Here is a 15,164-nt window from a genome sequence, read left to right on the forward strand (position 1 = left end):
GGATGTACAAGAGGGATGTTGCCAAACAGGTGAATATTCCTGCCTGGGGCTTGAACTTCAGGGAATGATGGGAAGGTGTAGGAACAAGTAGAGATATGTAATGCTATAGAGGGTGGGGCAGAGTGGGTAGTGTCGGTGGCTTTGTCCTCTGGCTGAGCTGTACTGAATGCTCAATGGGGGCAGTGTTAGCCGTAGCAATGGGGAGTGCTCAGGGGTGATGTTCCCCAATGGGGCAGCCTACACGGATCATTTCAGTGCTGTTCAGCGGTGTTTGGCCACTGTTGGTTCCTGTCCCAGCTGGAATCTCTAGGCCTCCCTTCTATTTTACGAGCTCCCAGATAGCTTTCTAACAAATTCCTTTTCTGCTTAAGTTAAGAACCTTAATGTGTACGGCGGCCTTGACATCTTTATTCCTTAGGCTGTAGACTAGGGGGTTCAGCATGGGGATCACAATGGTGTAGAACACGGAGAGGGTCTTGTTATAGGCTGAAGCACTTTCTGGGTTGGGTTGGACATATACAAAGAACACAGACCCATAGAAGAGGGAGAGGGCAGTGAGGTGGGAGGCACAAGTGGAGAAAGCTTTGCGCTGGGCCTCCAGGGACCTCATCCTACAGATTGTGGCCAGGATGTAGGCATACGAGACCAAGATGGCGGACACTGTGGGAACAGTAACCAAGGCAGAAAAGAAGAGCAGGATGATGTTGGCTACAGTGGTGTCTGAGCAGGCCAGTTGGAGCACTGGGGGGATGTCACAGAAGAAGTGATCAATGATGTTGGGACCACAGTAGGGCAAGATGAAGACATTCCCTGTCTGCAGAGCTGAAATGAACACCCCCACAGCATAGGTGCCCACCACCAGCTGGGTGCACAAGCGTTTGGACATGATGGTGTGGTAGAGGAGAGGGTGGCAGATGGCCACAAATCGGTCATAGGCCATGATGGCCAAGAGCAGGCACTCCCCTGTGCCATGGAGGATCATGAAGGCCATCTGGACCACACAGCCCGCGAACGAGATGGACTGGTCCACAGTGAGGAAGCTGGTCAGCAGCCTGGGGGTGAACACGGAGGAATTGCAAATGTCCAGGAAGGAGAGCACGCTCAGGAGGAAGTACATGGGGGTGTGGAGGGCAGAGCTGGTACGGATCAGGTCTATCATGCCCAGGTTGCCCACCAGAGTCACAGTGTAGATCAGCAGGAAGACGCCAAAGAGGAGATGTTTTTGGTCAGCCTGGTCTGTGAGGCCCAGCAAGATGAATCTTGTCACCGTGGTGTGATTCTGCCCTGATGTCATTCCACTGGGGTGTTATACACAGGACAATGGCCAAAGGGCGGAGAAACAGGAATGTTAACATTCTCATCAAACAGATAGGCTTTAACATCTATCACCGAAGAGCCTGTGTATCTCCAAAGGGGAGACTGGTCCCCAAACCCCACTTCAATCCCATCATGTCACACTCATGCTGAGGTTCTGAGGGTTCTCTGTCCCCCTTAGGACGACGTCTACATTCCTCTGCTTCCATACGTGTTCCTCCATGCTATCTTGCCCTCAGTTTGCAGCGATTTATTTCTACAAACACACTGTGTGATTACAAATATCTGTGCCTTTTCAAAATCTAAATTTTCTTGTTGGAACGTCCTTTGATCTCTCCAAACCCAGCTTAGAGGTCCGTCCCCTCCCTCTCTCTCCTGATTTTCACAGGTACTCTTTCAGTTAAATTCATGGCACTATATTTTAACATTAAATAAAATGCCCCTCCATCTTTCCTGGTTGGAATTTCTTACTCCTGGTAGGAGGAGAGTTATTTCCTATCTCAGGAATTTGTGTGCTGGTATCTATCACAATGCCAGGGTCAATGAAAAAATATAAATTAGTGATCAATTAGGTAAGAAAGTCTTCCTCATTTGCGTCATGGCAACAGGATCCTTTCAGTCGTCTTTCCCCAAACCTGTTAGTCATTTTTGGCCACTTCTTTTCTCACCCTTCAAGGAACCCCTCAACAAATCCTATTGGCTCTACCTTCAAGATGTCTACCAATTTCTCACCCTTTCTTTGCAAGACATCCTCATACCTTGCTTGATAAATTGCAATTGCTCTTACCTGGTGTCCTGCTTCCCTATTAGGAGGAGCAGCCAGGGGGAGCCCGTCCCAGCACAGAAGACACAGGCAGGGTGCTCACAATGACTGCCAGTGTGGCCACTGCTCCGTCACTTCCTTTCTCCTCTCTGTCCTCTTGTCTGCTCTTTTCCCTCTTGCTTATCCTGCTTCAGCTACTCATGCCTCCCCCCTGTCTTGGAACACCAGGAGTGATTCAGGACCTCTGCACTACTGTCCCCACCCCTCACCCCTCTTGCTCCAGGTAGCCACAGGGCTCCTTCCCTCATTTCCTTTGAGTTCAGGCTCCAGTGTCACCTGTGTGTCATGCCCTCTCTAAACATCTTATTTACAAAGAAACCCTGTCCTACCCCAGCGCTCACTATCTTTTTTCTCTGTTTCTTTTTGGGCTTCATAGGATTTTTTCCCTTGTAATATGCAACATTCACATGACTTATTGCTTTTGCCTGTGAGCTCTGTCTTGTTAGGATGCTAGAATCGTGAAGCTGGGCATTTTTGTCAATTTTGTTCATTGCTGCATCTTCAGTGACTGGCACACAGGAGGCTCTCAGTAAACACTGTGGCATGGGGGAAGGGAAGCTGTAAAGAAGATACAGAGTCTCTTCGAGACAGATCACGCTGCAAAGACGATCATTACTACCCAGATGGGTGGGTTCAGGATGTGCTTTGCCCAAATCAGGTGGTAAAAATTGGAGAACGATTATGATAAAGTGTGGGTAAGAGCGGAATTGGAAGATGATGCCCCATGAAACCCGGTGTCTCTGAAAGCTGGGGCCTGGGGGACCTTGTTGTCCAGTTGTACCCACACTCCACTCTTCCAGCCCCGGAATTTTGACCTAAATCCCTGAATTCAGAGCCCTCATCTTGAATCTCTGACAACCATACATTTTTAACTCTGGTTGCTGTGGAGGCTTTAAGGGGATTCTTTTCAGATGGATGTATGCCTTCCCTCCTATATTGATAATTTTGGTAAGATCTCTTTATAAGATGATAAATTTTTGTAACAATTAAATTATTTAATATGAATTTGAATACATATTTGAATATCTACATATTGAAGATACTATCTGAGGGGTTGAAACAGTAAAGAGTATCTGCTGAATTTGACTCAAAATAAGGAGGATGATTGGCTAAATTGGATTGGCTGAGTTTATGTTTGATTTGACTCTGCTGAAATGCAGAAGAATATATATAGGTTTTTATTTAGTAATTTTCTGGAGTTGTTTAAATGCTCATTGGAAGGGCTTGGGAAATCAGGTACATTAAATCTGTGATTGTAGTTTAAAAGGTTGAAGAGCATTTAATTAATCGTGTTTATAAATGGTGTTGAAATGCTTAGGAGAATTTGCTTCTATGGATTTTGTGTCTGCGTGACTTTGAATTGTTTAAGAGAATTTGACTGTAAACAGTGCTTAAATTATTTGGGGACATTTAATCTGTTAGATTTTGAGGCTAAGGGAATATTAAGATCAAGTGTGATTGTTTTAAATTCTAACAAACATTACTAGATCTAAAATTCAATTGATTAAACCCAATCATTCAGCCAGTCAAAGTCAGCACGAGGACCTCACAGAAAGGCTTTTTAGGTGAACTCAGATGTGCAGAATGTCTTCTACAGGAGTTCTTGTCCTCAGTGGCGGGTTTCTGGAATCCCACCGGGGAAATTGGGACCCCCAGAGCCTCTAGACCCTGAATACAAACCTTTGGGAGTTTTTACGTTGGGGGAACACTGACAGATGGCTGACACAAGGCAATGCTACTCTGATGCCTGTTCCAAGAGCCAACTCTGCTGGGGACACAAGAGGGTTCTTAAAAGTGTTCCTTGAGTGAATCAATTTCATTGAATTTTTGGGTGGATGGAGGTATAGAAAGAACAAGGGAATTATCTTTCAGTTTTAGTTGTTGTTTTTTCGAGTGGCAAATATATTCCAATGGTACAAAATTCAGAAGGGACTACATTGAAAATAAGTCCTCAACCTGCCTGTTCCCTTCTGATTCCCCAGCCACTCGGCAATCTGCCTCAGAAGCTACCAGTTTCTTGTGTATCTTTCCATGGTTAGTCACTGCTTATATAAGCAGTACATGAACCTATATTGTCTCCTCTCTTTTAAAAGATGCAAATGGTAGCAAACTATACACATTGTTCTGTACCTTGTTTCTGTTTTTTATTTAACAACTTATTTTGGAGTTCTTTCCAGGACAGTAATTAAGGGCTGCCCATCTTTCCCCACCAAAGGCTGCATAGTGTTGCCTTCTGTAACATTTTAGCAGTTTCCCACTGAGGGACATTGAAATTGTTGCCACTTTTTTACAATGAGCAGCAAAACAGCACCTATCTTCAAGCCATTTAGGGTGAAGGCAATTTGCAATCCAGAGCCTGGAGACCCTTAATAAAAGATATTTACATGCACCTCTGACAAGGCTTTCATGCTGGGCTTTTCACTGTTTGAGGGGCGGGGGAGGGAGAAGAAACCCAGCAGGTTCGCAGAGGGTCTCTGCTTAGCTGTCTCTTGCTTCTTTCTCTTTTTCCTCCCAACGGATGGGACAGAGGTTTACAAGCTATGCTTACTGATCTTTAGCACCTGGTCATCAGAGTAGACTTGCGCACCGGCACCGGCAGCTTGGATATCAGTGGGTGCTCCTTAGTCATGCAGAATCTGGTTCCACTCCAGACCAGCTATGGAACTGGATTTGCATTTTAACTAGCCCCACAGCTGACTTTTATTCTTGTTCCAGTTTGAGACACACTGAGGGGCAGCCCGAGTGGATTGAGCTCCTGTGCTAGTTGTTTTGATGCCTGGGTTGAGGGACAAAGAGAAGCCTCCTAGTCCCGAATTGTGAAACTCCCCCACAGGGACCTCTGAGTCAAGGCTGATCCTGAAAATGACTGCGTATTTGGTGTGAATGTCTGGAAGTGACCGGAAAGGGGGAGTGTTGTGAAGGCAGGGAACTTGCCATAGGAGGGAGCCCCTGAGAAGGAGACATTTTCCTTCTAACCCAGATGCAACAATGTCTGACAGCCCCCAGGCCACAGGCTGGTCCCTCGCCCAGGAGGAAAACTCACTATCCTCTGTGTAGGATATTGAAGTTGCTTTTAAAAAGAAGATTTTTATGTAAGTGAATGGAAGGGACACATTGAACTTAATACCAAGCCTAGGGACAGCCTCACTGATGGCATCTTGGGAGACAACTTATGGATCCAGAGGCCCAGAGCCCAGGAGTAGGAGCAGACTGGGAATGCCTGACATTGAGAACCCAGCCCCATGGGGCAGTGGAACAGCGGGGGGACTGAGAGATTCTATACCCCTCTCCCTCCACCCACCCTCCACCATGGCAAAGTGTGCCACTGAAGAGTTAAAACTTTCATTGCCTTTTTAGGGGGGTTTCTTCCAACCACTGCTGCCTGCTGGGTTCTGGGTAAGCACCATTGCCTGCTGCTGCTTGTTTGGGGTAAGCACCATTGCTTTGAAGTGAAGCAGCAAAGAGCATGGGACTTTGTATTAGCCTGATCTGGATTGAATCCCACTGTCAGCCATGACAAGCTTTGAGACCTTGGGCAAGTCATTGAACCTTACTCAGTTTTGTCTTCTTGCAAAATGGTAATGGCCGAAGCGGCGTTCAGGGCTGTCATGAAGGTTACGTGACATGACGCTTGAGAAGCCCTTGTTAGTGTGTTTGGCGGAGATAAAAAAAAGGCAGTGCTTGTTATGATTTCTAAATGGGGACTTGAGGGGACACGGAAAGAAGAGAAGTAATGGAGAAGAGGTGGGGACTGCCAGCAAGCACACTGACCTGTGGAGAAGCAGAGACCATCTCCCACTGAGCCCAGCTCCCGGAGCCCCCGGAGTGACGTACCCTCTCTGTGACGCTGGCTGCCTCGGACCTGCTCCAGAGGCCGGTGCGCTCAGTCAGTCCTGGCAGACTTTTGGATCTCTTCCCTCTAGGAAGGCATCCGGCTGAGCTCTTATCTGGCCTTTCTGCCTGGACTTGTGACAATTACCTCATTTTAGATGGTCCCACGGGCTGAGCAAGAAGCCAATGACTGGTGGCCCAGGATGCCTGTGGAGTGATGACTGGAGATGCAACTTCTGTTGATAGGTGGGGGCCGGGACCCCCTGGGGCTCTGGGTATGGGGCTGACCCTCCCCATTTACCAAGTCTCTCCCTTGAGGACCTTTCTTCAAGTTTAATGAGCAGGAGGCTCCAGAGGGAAGAATTGCACAGAAAACCACTCAAGACAATATCACCTTCCTAGGGGCTTGAGGCAATTAATTTCCCCCTCATTAACAGCAGAGAGGTTGTTCGTGATCTTCCTCTTTCTCATAAGACCTGAGACCCAATAAGGCTCACTAATTTTTTACTTGACGACACAGAAAATCACCAGTAATAATAATGACAGCAACTAACATGCATATAGTTTAGCAATAGCTTGCATGTATGTGCTTTTATTTTATCTTCAAGTTGCTAAAGGCACTAAAGATGAAAGATAAAAGCAACCCCGGGGGTGCTCTCCACCTGCATTTCTCTTCCTGTGCTCATTGACCCTGACCCAGGTCCACATGTCACAACTTAGGAGGACCTCATTCACACTGCATTCTGGGTGACTGTCACCTCCGGAGTACTCCAACCACCTCTGCTGTGGGTGCCAACATAGACCTGTCCTTTTCCCCAGCTTTGGATGCCTTCCTCTGGAGCTAGCCTTTCCTTCTCACAGCTGCTGCTCTCCCGGAATCTGTCCCCCGCCACCTGAGCTATCCCACCTCCCTTTCTCTGTGATGGCTGTGGCTTCCGGTTTCTTTCTATTTGATGGCAGGGATGCGTCATGCCTTAGTGGCTCTGAGATGTGATAGGACTTGACTTTATCTTGACGATCAGGTTGAACATCCTTCTGACAGAGCTACCTGCAATGCATACTTGTTTATTTAAGAATACTTGTATCATAGGTACGCCTGGGTGGCCAGTCGGTTAAGCAGCTGCTTAACTCAGCTCTGGTCATGATTGAGCCCCGCATCGGGCTCCTTGCTCAGTGGGGATCCTGCTTCTCCCTCTGCCTGCTGCTCCCCTGCGAGTGCTCTCTCTCATAAAAAAAGAAGAAGAATACTTCTATCATAGAAGATGAAAAACTGACAACTCTATTTCAATTAAAAAACGAAAACCAAAAAAGAAACCAACCCTGCCAACACCCTTGATTTTGGACTTCTGGTGTCCAGAACCATGAGAATAGACATTTTTTTGTTGTTTAAGCCAAAAAAATAATAAAAAAGAAAAAAGGAAAAGAAGAGAAGACAAACTAAGTATAGAGCCAGGGAGCTTGTGAGAAACGAAGCGGAGAATATGTATGATGAATATTTATGGGAGCGCATGAAAAGATGGGGAAGCGGCACAGAATTGTGAAGCACAGGAGACAGTTCCACGAGGCGCTCGCGGTTCATGAGCTCTTACGTCAGCACGCTGGGCTTCTGCCCGCTTTTGGCTCCACTTGTTCTCTGTCCAGGACCCGCTGAGGAAGGGCAGGGGTGCCCTGCCTGTCACTGGCGAGGCTTGCTCGCTCCCCCCGTCTTTCTGATGGAACACCTATGGCTCTGGACACCTCCTCTCTTCTTTGTTTATCTCCCACTCCACGTGCTCAGGACCATGTGTCAGTAGGGGGCTGGTGTGGCAGCGAAGGAGAACACGAGACCGGCAGAGGGATGCAGGCACACGCATGCGCACACATACACACGGGATCCAGGTAGTGAGTTCCCCGTCCTGCCCCAGCATCTTTCCGCTTGTTTCCGTCTCTTATTACTAACAAACCAGTCTTTCTTTACTTTTTTTTTTTTAAAATTATTTGTTTATTTATTTGACAGACAGAGAGAGAGAGTGAGCAGGTGCACAAGCAGGGGGAGCTGCAGGCAGAGGAAGAGGGAGAAGCAGACTCCCCGCTGAGCTGGAAGCCCGATGGGGGGCCCCATTCAGGCACTGCCGGCCCAATCTGGGGGCCCATGCAGGTGGGGGCTGATGCAGGGGGGTGCTCTATGTGTGTGGGGGGCTTGATGCAGGGGGCTCTGCGGGGTCTTCATGTGGGGGTTCCATCCCAGGACCCTGGGATCATGAGCTTAGTCGAAGGCAGACACTTAGGGAACTGAGCCACCCAGTGCCCCCTTAACAAGCCATTTTTTTTGAACACCTTAATTTGGTCCTCCAGTCTCTCTGCTCCACACTCCCCATGGCCACACACGGGGAGACTGGCCTTGCACCAAGATAATCTCCCAGGTGTCAAGTGCACTTTAACCCCATCTTATGAACCATAGCAGGTTTTGTCCCTTCAATGGGCAGCTAGACACGTGAAGAGCACGAAGGAAGCTTCAGGGAGGTGCAAGAGAGGTCAGAAGGGAATCCTGGGCTCTCGGCACGGATCTGCTCCCAGGACCGTTTTGTCATGACTGCCCACACGTCTTCTTGTGGGATCTCGGCCAGGGTTCTTCTTCGGTTTCTCCATCCACCTCTAGTCCAGGGCTTCGAATCTCAGGCTCTTCTCCTTCTGCTGAATTCTTTGCTCGGAATCTGACAAACCTGCTTTGTTCTCTGCATTGCATTCCATGAGGCAGGGTCTGAGGACTGGAAAAGCCCGAAGGATGGACTAGGGCAAGGCTGCTGCTCCAAGATGAAGCTGTAGGGGGCTGCCCCCTTTCTTCCTGTGCGTTTGGAGACCCTTCATTTCCCACCGCACTGGGAAGCCGGTCTGAGGCAAAACAGTTTTGTTAAGGCAAGCAGCTTGTTTGTGTGAAGGAAATCCAGCCTCAAGACACGTGAAGCCAGGATGGAGTGCTGGGGTTGAGAAATTGGTGGAAGGCTTGGAGGACAGGGTGGGTGCCCTCTGGAGGGAACCACAAGCTCCCTCCACAGGGTCCCGATGTGATGTGTCCTTTGGATCCTGGCTATCCTACCCTGTTCAAGGTTACAGTCTATTGCTTTGAGTATTGAACTTGTATCCAGTGACCTTGCTCAACTCACACTAGTTTATCTGCAGATTCCTTTGGGTTTTATATGTACATGATCACATCATCTGCAAATAACGGATGCTTTATTTCAATATTTATTACAAGGGCTTGGACCTCCAGCACAGTATTGAATAGAATTGTGTTAGTGGACAAACTTATCTCATTCTTGATCTCAGGAGGAGAGCATTCAAGATATTACCATCAAGCACAATGTTCCCTGTGGTATGCTTCTGGTTTTGGTAGCTATGATTCATCAGATTAAAGAAATGTTTTTAAATTTCTGGCTCACTAGAATTTAAGATTTGGAATTTAAATGTCTCCTTTAAAAAGAGTCACTAAGAAGCATTAAATCGAGTCAAGAATATTATTCTGCATTTAGTGAGCTGATCATCGAGTCTTTCTTTCTGTTGTCTAAAAAGCTGATTGCTTACATTGATTAATATTCAAACATTAAATGAATCTTATTTCTGGAACAAATACAAGAATTAATCCAGGAATACAACTTTGAGATGTGTGACCCTTCTTAGAGATCACTGGATTTAATTTGCCAACATATTTGTCATGGCGTTTACATCTATTATCATAAGAGATGTTGACTTACAATTTTCTTCCATGTTCTTGTGGAATTATGGATTCAGACAACGCTAGCCTCATAAAAGACTTGGGAAATGATCCCTTTAGTTTCCTTAAATGTTTGGAAATTTCACTTGTGAAGCCCTCCTGGGCCAGGAGGTTTTCTTTATTGGAAGATCCAGTTTCTTTTCTTTCTTTCTTTCTTTTTTTTTTAAAAAAATATTTTATTTATTTATTTGATAGACAGAGATCACAAGTAGGCAAAGAGGCAGGCAGAGAGAGAGGAGGAAGCAGGTTCCCTGCCGAGCAGAGAGCCTGATGTGGGGCTCGATCCCAGGATCCTGGGATCATGACCTGAGCCGAAGGCAGAGGCTTTATTTAACCCACTGAGCCACCCAGATGCCCCAAGATCCAGTTTCTTGATGAAGTATAGAATCATGTATGTTCTTACTCTTCTTGTGTAAGTTCTGCTAACTTTGGTAAATATCAGAGATGCTGAAGTCAAGTTTACATGGGCTTCATTCCTCCATGCGTGGGTGGAAGGACCCCTAGATGTGGGTGAGGACCCAGCTCAGTATTCTGATGGTGCTTGGCAGGAAGTTATGATGGGTGGGTTTTAAAAACTCCCCTGTTGGGGCGCCTGGGTGGCTCAGTGGGTTAAGCCTCTGCCTTCGGCTCAGGTCATGATCTCAGGGTCCTGGGATCGAGTCCCGCATCGGGCTCTCTGCTCAGCAGGGAGCCTGCTTCCTCCTCTCTCTCTCTCTGCCTGCCTCTCTGCCTACTTGTGATCTTTCTCTGTCAAATAAATAAATAAAATCTTTAAAAAAAAAAAAAAAAAAAAAAAAAAAAAAAAAAAACTCCCCTGTTTGTCAGCGGTGGCATGAGCTCTATCATTTTGACCACATCCAGAAAACTAGATATTCTTTTAGATGCCATCAGGTTGAGTCTCTGTTAGGATGACTCTAGCAAGTCCAGCTCCAGTGGCGATGGAGGTAAAAAGCTGCATGGCATGGAATAGAGGAATTGTGTGACCAGCGTGGAGTCTGAATTTTCCGAATGTAGACAGGGCAAAAGAAATCAAGGACGTAGCAAGGATGAAGAAGTCAGCCCTTTGGGAATTTGTGGTTAATGAGAGGAGACTGGCTCACTAGTGAGTCTGGGCAGTTTCCAGGGAGGGGCAGAGGAAGTGGGACTGGGACTGGAGATTAAGGATGTGTGCGAAGAGCTGTGGGCATGGTGGGCTGGAGAGTCTGAACTGGGTAAGGAGGGGAGTGAGGCCAGGAGGAGGTTGAGAGACCGTGGGACTGTGATAGGACCAACGGACTGGAGGTCTTTGGGGGTTCACAGAGCTGGGATACTGGAGTGTAGGCTGGGAAGATGGCACATGTTGGCTGGAGCATGTAAGCCTTGAACAGAGGTTATGGGGGGGGCTGTTTCTGAGAGCGTCCGAGTCCACGGCACAGTCATAGCAAGGAGGCGCTGAGAGAGATGGGCTGTACGGAGGATGTGAGAAATTCTAGAAGGATCAGTTATGACATTGCTCTCCATCTTGGTTGTCATCATCTAGAAGGTTAAAAAAAAAAAATCAATGCCTTGGTCCTTTATATAGGCTAAATGAAGCAGAATTCCTGTGGGTTAGATTTTAAAATAGGCATATATATCTTAAAGCTCCCTAGGTGAGTCTCCAGTGCAGCAAGGACTGAGATTAAATTCGGGTGTGTAGCTTTTCCATTTTCTGATGGAAGGGAAAGTTAAGCACGTGGAACTCTCTGGCTGGGGAAGTGGTAGTGAAACAGTTAATGAAAAATACAGCACCCTGGGATTACAGAGGAAGGTTGTTTTAGACAAACAGGTTGTTCAGTGAAGAGAATGGGGCACATTGTACAAAGTTTGGAGAAATCGTAAATGGGTATGTGGGTCCACGTCTCCGTATTCAAGTTTAGTCCTTTGTACAGAGGATTAATTTACCTTTGAATGGACTGTTGTCTTTCTTTGATATCTGTTCGCTGACCGAGAGTTAATTTGTTTCTAAAACAGCACAAGGCTTTTTTGGTTTCACCTAGGAGAGTGAATGGGTCTATTTTCTTTCAAGGTTGCGCATTTTTCTGCATTTCATCCTGGCAGAGATAAGACCTGGAGGGCCAGCTGAGTACAACAGGCTATTCTTGTAATTCTGATGTGACTGGGCACCCTGAGTAGCCTCTGTTCTTGACCCTACACCCACCTCCAAGCAGGAACGTTGTTCTGTTTCCCAGTAAGCACAGCCGATCAACAAAGGATAAATGAATAATGGCAATTTTACTGAAAGTCCTGGGGAAACTGAAAAGCTCTATTGAATCCTGGGGAGACAGTTTCGGTCTCTGACAAAACCCATAAAAATTCCTATTAGTCATATATGATTTTCTTCCAAAGGGGAAAGATTCCACATTTCCTTCATCTCTTTACTCTGTTCTTAAGCAGAATAACCAAATCCCTTTCCAAGTCTCTGCCCCGTCCTTCCGTTTTTCCCTCAGCCTGGCACACGACCCTCGACCCTGGGAGCATCCGTGCCCTCTGTGGTCTCTGTGGCACCTCTGCCTGCCAGCACTGGGGTCCCATGGGCACGCAGGCCCTTCCTGGACTGCCTGGGGTTTGCTGGTCTCACCTGACAGCTTTATGGTTCAAAAGGAGCGGGAGGCAGAGAGGGATTCCAGTTTGGTCCCTCTGCCCCTGACTTCTTCCTCTGTGTGTGTCGCTGACTGCCCCCCCCTCCCTACAGCGTCCTTGGGGGAGTTCCCTATCGTGTCATATCTTTGTTTTTCAGGTGAAGACTCTGGGCCTTGCCTTAGACCAAAAATCCATACTAAGCCCCTCTCCCCACCCCCAACACTGCCGCGTGTCTCTCCCCCAGGCAGGTGCTCTTCTCCAGATTCCTTCTGAACTCAACGGAAGGACAGAAAAGTCACGCGTCCACAGCTACGGAGCGTTACAGACCAGACCTTGAAAACACCTTTGTGGGGTGTTCATCGATTGAGCTGCTCATTTTCTTTCCCATTAGAGTCTTGTTGCTGCTGCGTATTTATTATATCTCTTCACCCTAATGGGGAAATTTTGCGACTGAATTGCCATTCATTCATTCATTCATTCACTCAAAAATGTTTCTTGAGCACGTCCCATGGGCCAGGCAGTGTTCTAGGCTCTGGGGCTCTAGGGACCAACCAGAGTGAGAAGATTCCAGCTCTCCCAGCTCTTAGGTTAGGGGGAGGGGACGAACATACACCAACACGAACGTATCAGATGGGATAAATACTTTGACGAGAGCTGGCCCAGAATGATGGACGGACACTGAGGGGACAGGGATGGGCTTTATAAGGAGGTGACATTTAACTCACCTTTTCTTGCTTCTCAGAGTCTGAATTTTCGGGTCAGTGTTCTAAGTCGCTGGCACCACTCCCATTTCAGAGGCAAGTGTGACTCTAGACCAGGGATTAGCAAACTTCTGGAGAGGGCTACAGAGTGGATGTTTTTGGTTTTGCAGCCCACGCGGTCCCCTCTGGTGTTAACAGCACAGAAGCTGCCGCAGCAACATGTCTGGGAGTGGAGGGGGCTGGATCCCAGGGAACTTGATTTAGGAAAAGCAGGTGGCCAGCTGTCACTGGCCCACCCACGGTAGGCGGCTGACCTCTGATCTGGACTGAACTGTGCCTTTGTTCACTGCACCAGTTAGAGAGGCCTTGGCCTTACTTTTCTTCGCTAGAAAAAAAATACCCAGGAAGATAGACTAATTCAGAAAGTTTATTCAGTATACAAGAAAAATTAGGAAAACAAGAGCGTCTCACCTTTGCCTTGAAATACACTCTAAGAATAACCACTCTTTCAAGATTTTTTAATATGTGTGTATATACATGATTTTATATGTACAGACATCCAAGTAGAGGTTTTCTTTCGTTTTCCGCTTCTTTTCCCCCCTCCCCTCTGCCCCGCATTCCTCCCCTGCGACCCTCTCCCTCTTGTTCCCCCTTTCTCTCCAGCACAGGGCGTTGGTCTGAAATACTGTTCTGCGACTTGCTTCTTTCACCCTCCGTCACATCCCAGTGGGCCCCTCGGATTGGAGAGGCAGCATTCCACAGTTGGCGGTGTCCTGCTGTTGCCAACCGACATGACGTGAGTGTCGAATTATTTTTGGTGAATGGTGCTGTGGCAGGTGGTGGGGGCGCATTCGACGTCTCCACCCCACACCCTAGCAGCTGGCTGGCCCGGACCCTTGGCATGACAGCAAGGCTCAGGGCAAATACCAGCAGCCGCAGCCTATTCCCCCCCCCCCCCCCCCCCCCCCCCCCCCCCGTGAGCAGGGACAAACAGCCAGCCTGGAGTTGGGAAGGGGCCTCTGTCTGGCACCCTGGGCAGCGCTGGCTTGCGAGGCTCTCTCCAAAACAAGCCCCTCTCACAACAGGATTGGTAAACTCCTCCCCACAATGCAGAGAAGAGGCCCACGGGGGCCCAAGCCCCTCCTCTCCGCATGGATGGTGGGGCCGGCCCTTCATTTTTTAAAAATACCTTATTCATAGGAAGACCTCCTACATGATCCAGATAAATCACCGATTCCTTCCCCCTTCTTATGTAGAAAAATCAAATAACAGAATAACCATATGATTGCAATATAATAAAGAGAATAATACAGTAAACACTGACATATCCTTCGCTCAGATCCACGATAACATTTTCCCATGTTTGCTTTGTCTATTTATTTCTAAAAAAAAAAAAGACACAAACACACTCACACACACACATACATAAATTTCATAAAGTAAAATTTTTATTTTACTTTAAATTATGGTTCCAAAATAAACCATAGTCCTCATTTCTCCTGTCAAAGCTCTTTCTAATATTCCTTATGCATTATTCCTTAAGTAGCCCTAAGAGGGTGAATAAAATTTATTTTTCTTGATGAAGTCCCTATCTTTAAGTTCAGCTGCTCAGAAATGTCAAAGCTGGGGGACCTCGCTGGCTCAGCCAGTGGAGCATGGGGCCCCTGATCTGAGGTCTGTAGGTTTGAGCCCCACGTTGGGTGTAGAGATTCCATAAGAATGAAATCTTCATTTATTTATTTTTTATTTTTTTAAAGATTTATCTGTTTGATGGAGAGAGAGATCACAGGTAGGCAGAGAGGCAGGCAGGGCAAGAGGAAGAAGCAGACTCCCCGCTGAGCAGAGAGCCTGATGCAAGGCTCCATTCCAGGACTCTGAGATCATGATCTGCACCAAAGGCAGAAGCTTAATCAACTGAGCCACCCGGATGCTGAGAGAATAAAATCTTTAAAAAAAAAAAAAAAGAAGAAGAAATGAAAGAAAAGTCAATGCTGAGGCCTCTGTGATTCTCTCTGTTTTTCGCTGCACTGCCTGATGGTCCGCTGGAGAGCATATGCATCAGTAGGGCGGGGTTTTTGCTGTTGGCCTTGGGCTCTCCCTGCAGTCTGGAAGAGAGCCCAGCACAGAGCAAATACTCACTTGCAAA

General features: G+C 47.3%; 1 protein-coding gene and 1 long non-coding RNA gene across 3 annotated transcripts; one reads left to right on the forward strand and one right to left on the reverse strand.

The window, feature by feature from the left end:
- Positions 1–346: 346 nt before the first annotated feature.
- Positions 347–1,294, reverse strand: LOC116599955 (olfactory receptor 1009-like). Its single transcript, XM_032359889.1, has one exon. It carries the CDS (start codon positions 1,292–1,294, stop codon positions 347–349), a length of 948 nt encoding a protein of 315 aa, XP_032215780.1.
- Positions 1,295–7,497: 6,203 nt separating this feature from the next.
- LOC116599344 lies at positions 7,498–13,815 on the forward strand. 2 transcript variants are annotated; one of them, XR_004289322.1, is made up of 3 exons: positions 7,498–7,846; positions 7,965–8,105; positions 13,746–13,815. It is a non-coding gene; the product is annotated as an uncharacterized LOC116599344 (long non-coding RNA). The 2 variants fall into 2 exon arrangements; XR_004289321.1 differs by having other exon boundaries at positions 13,682–13,778.
- The last annotated feature ends 1,349 nt before the right edge of the window (positions 13,816–15,164 follow it).

This window comes from Mustela erminea, chromosome 9 (assembly GCF_009829155.1).
Source record: "Mustela erminea isolate mMusErm1 chromosome 9, mMusErm1.Pri, whole genome shotgun sequence".
In the NCBI taxonomy this organism is placed as follows: domain Eukaryota; kingdom Metazoa; phylum Chordata; class Mammalia; order Carnivora; family Mustelidae; genus Mustela; species Mustela erminea.

Coding starts and splice junctions, on each gene's coding strand:
- LOC116599955 (XM_032359889.1), bottom strand. CDS start 1,294: ATGACATCAGGGCAGAATCACACCACGGTGACAAGATTCATCTTGCTG.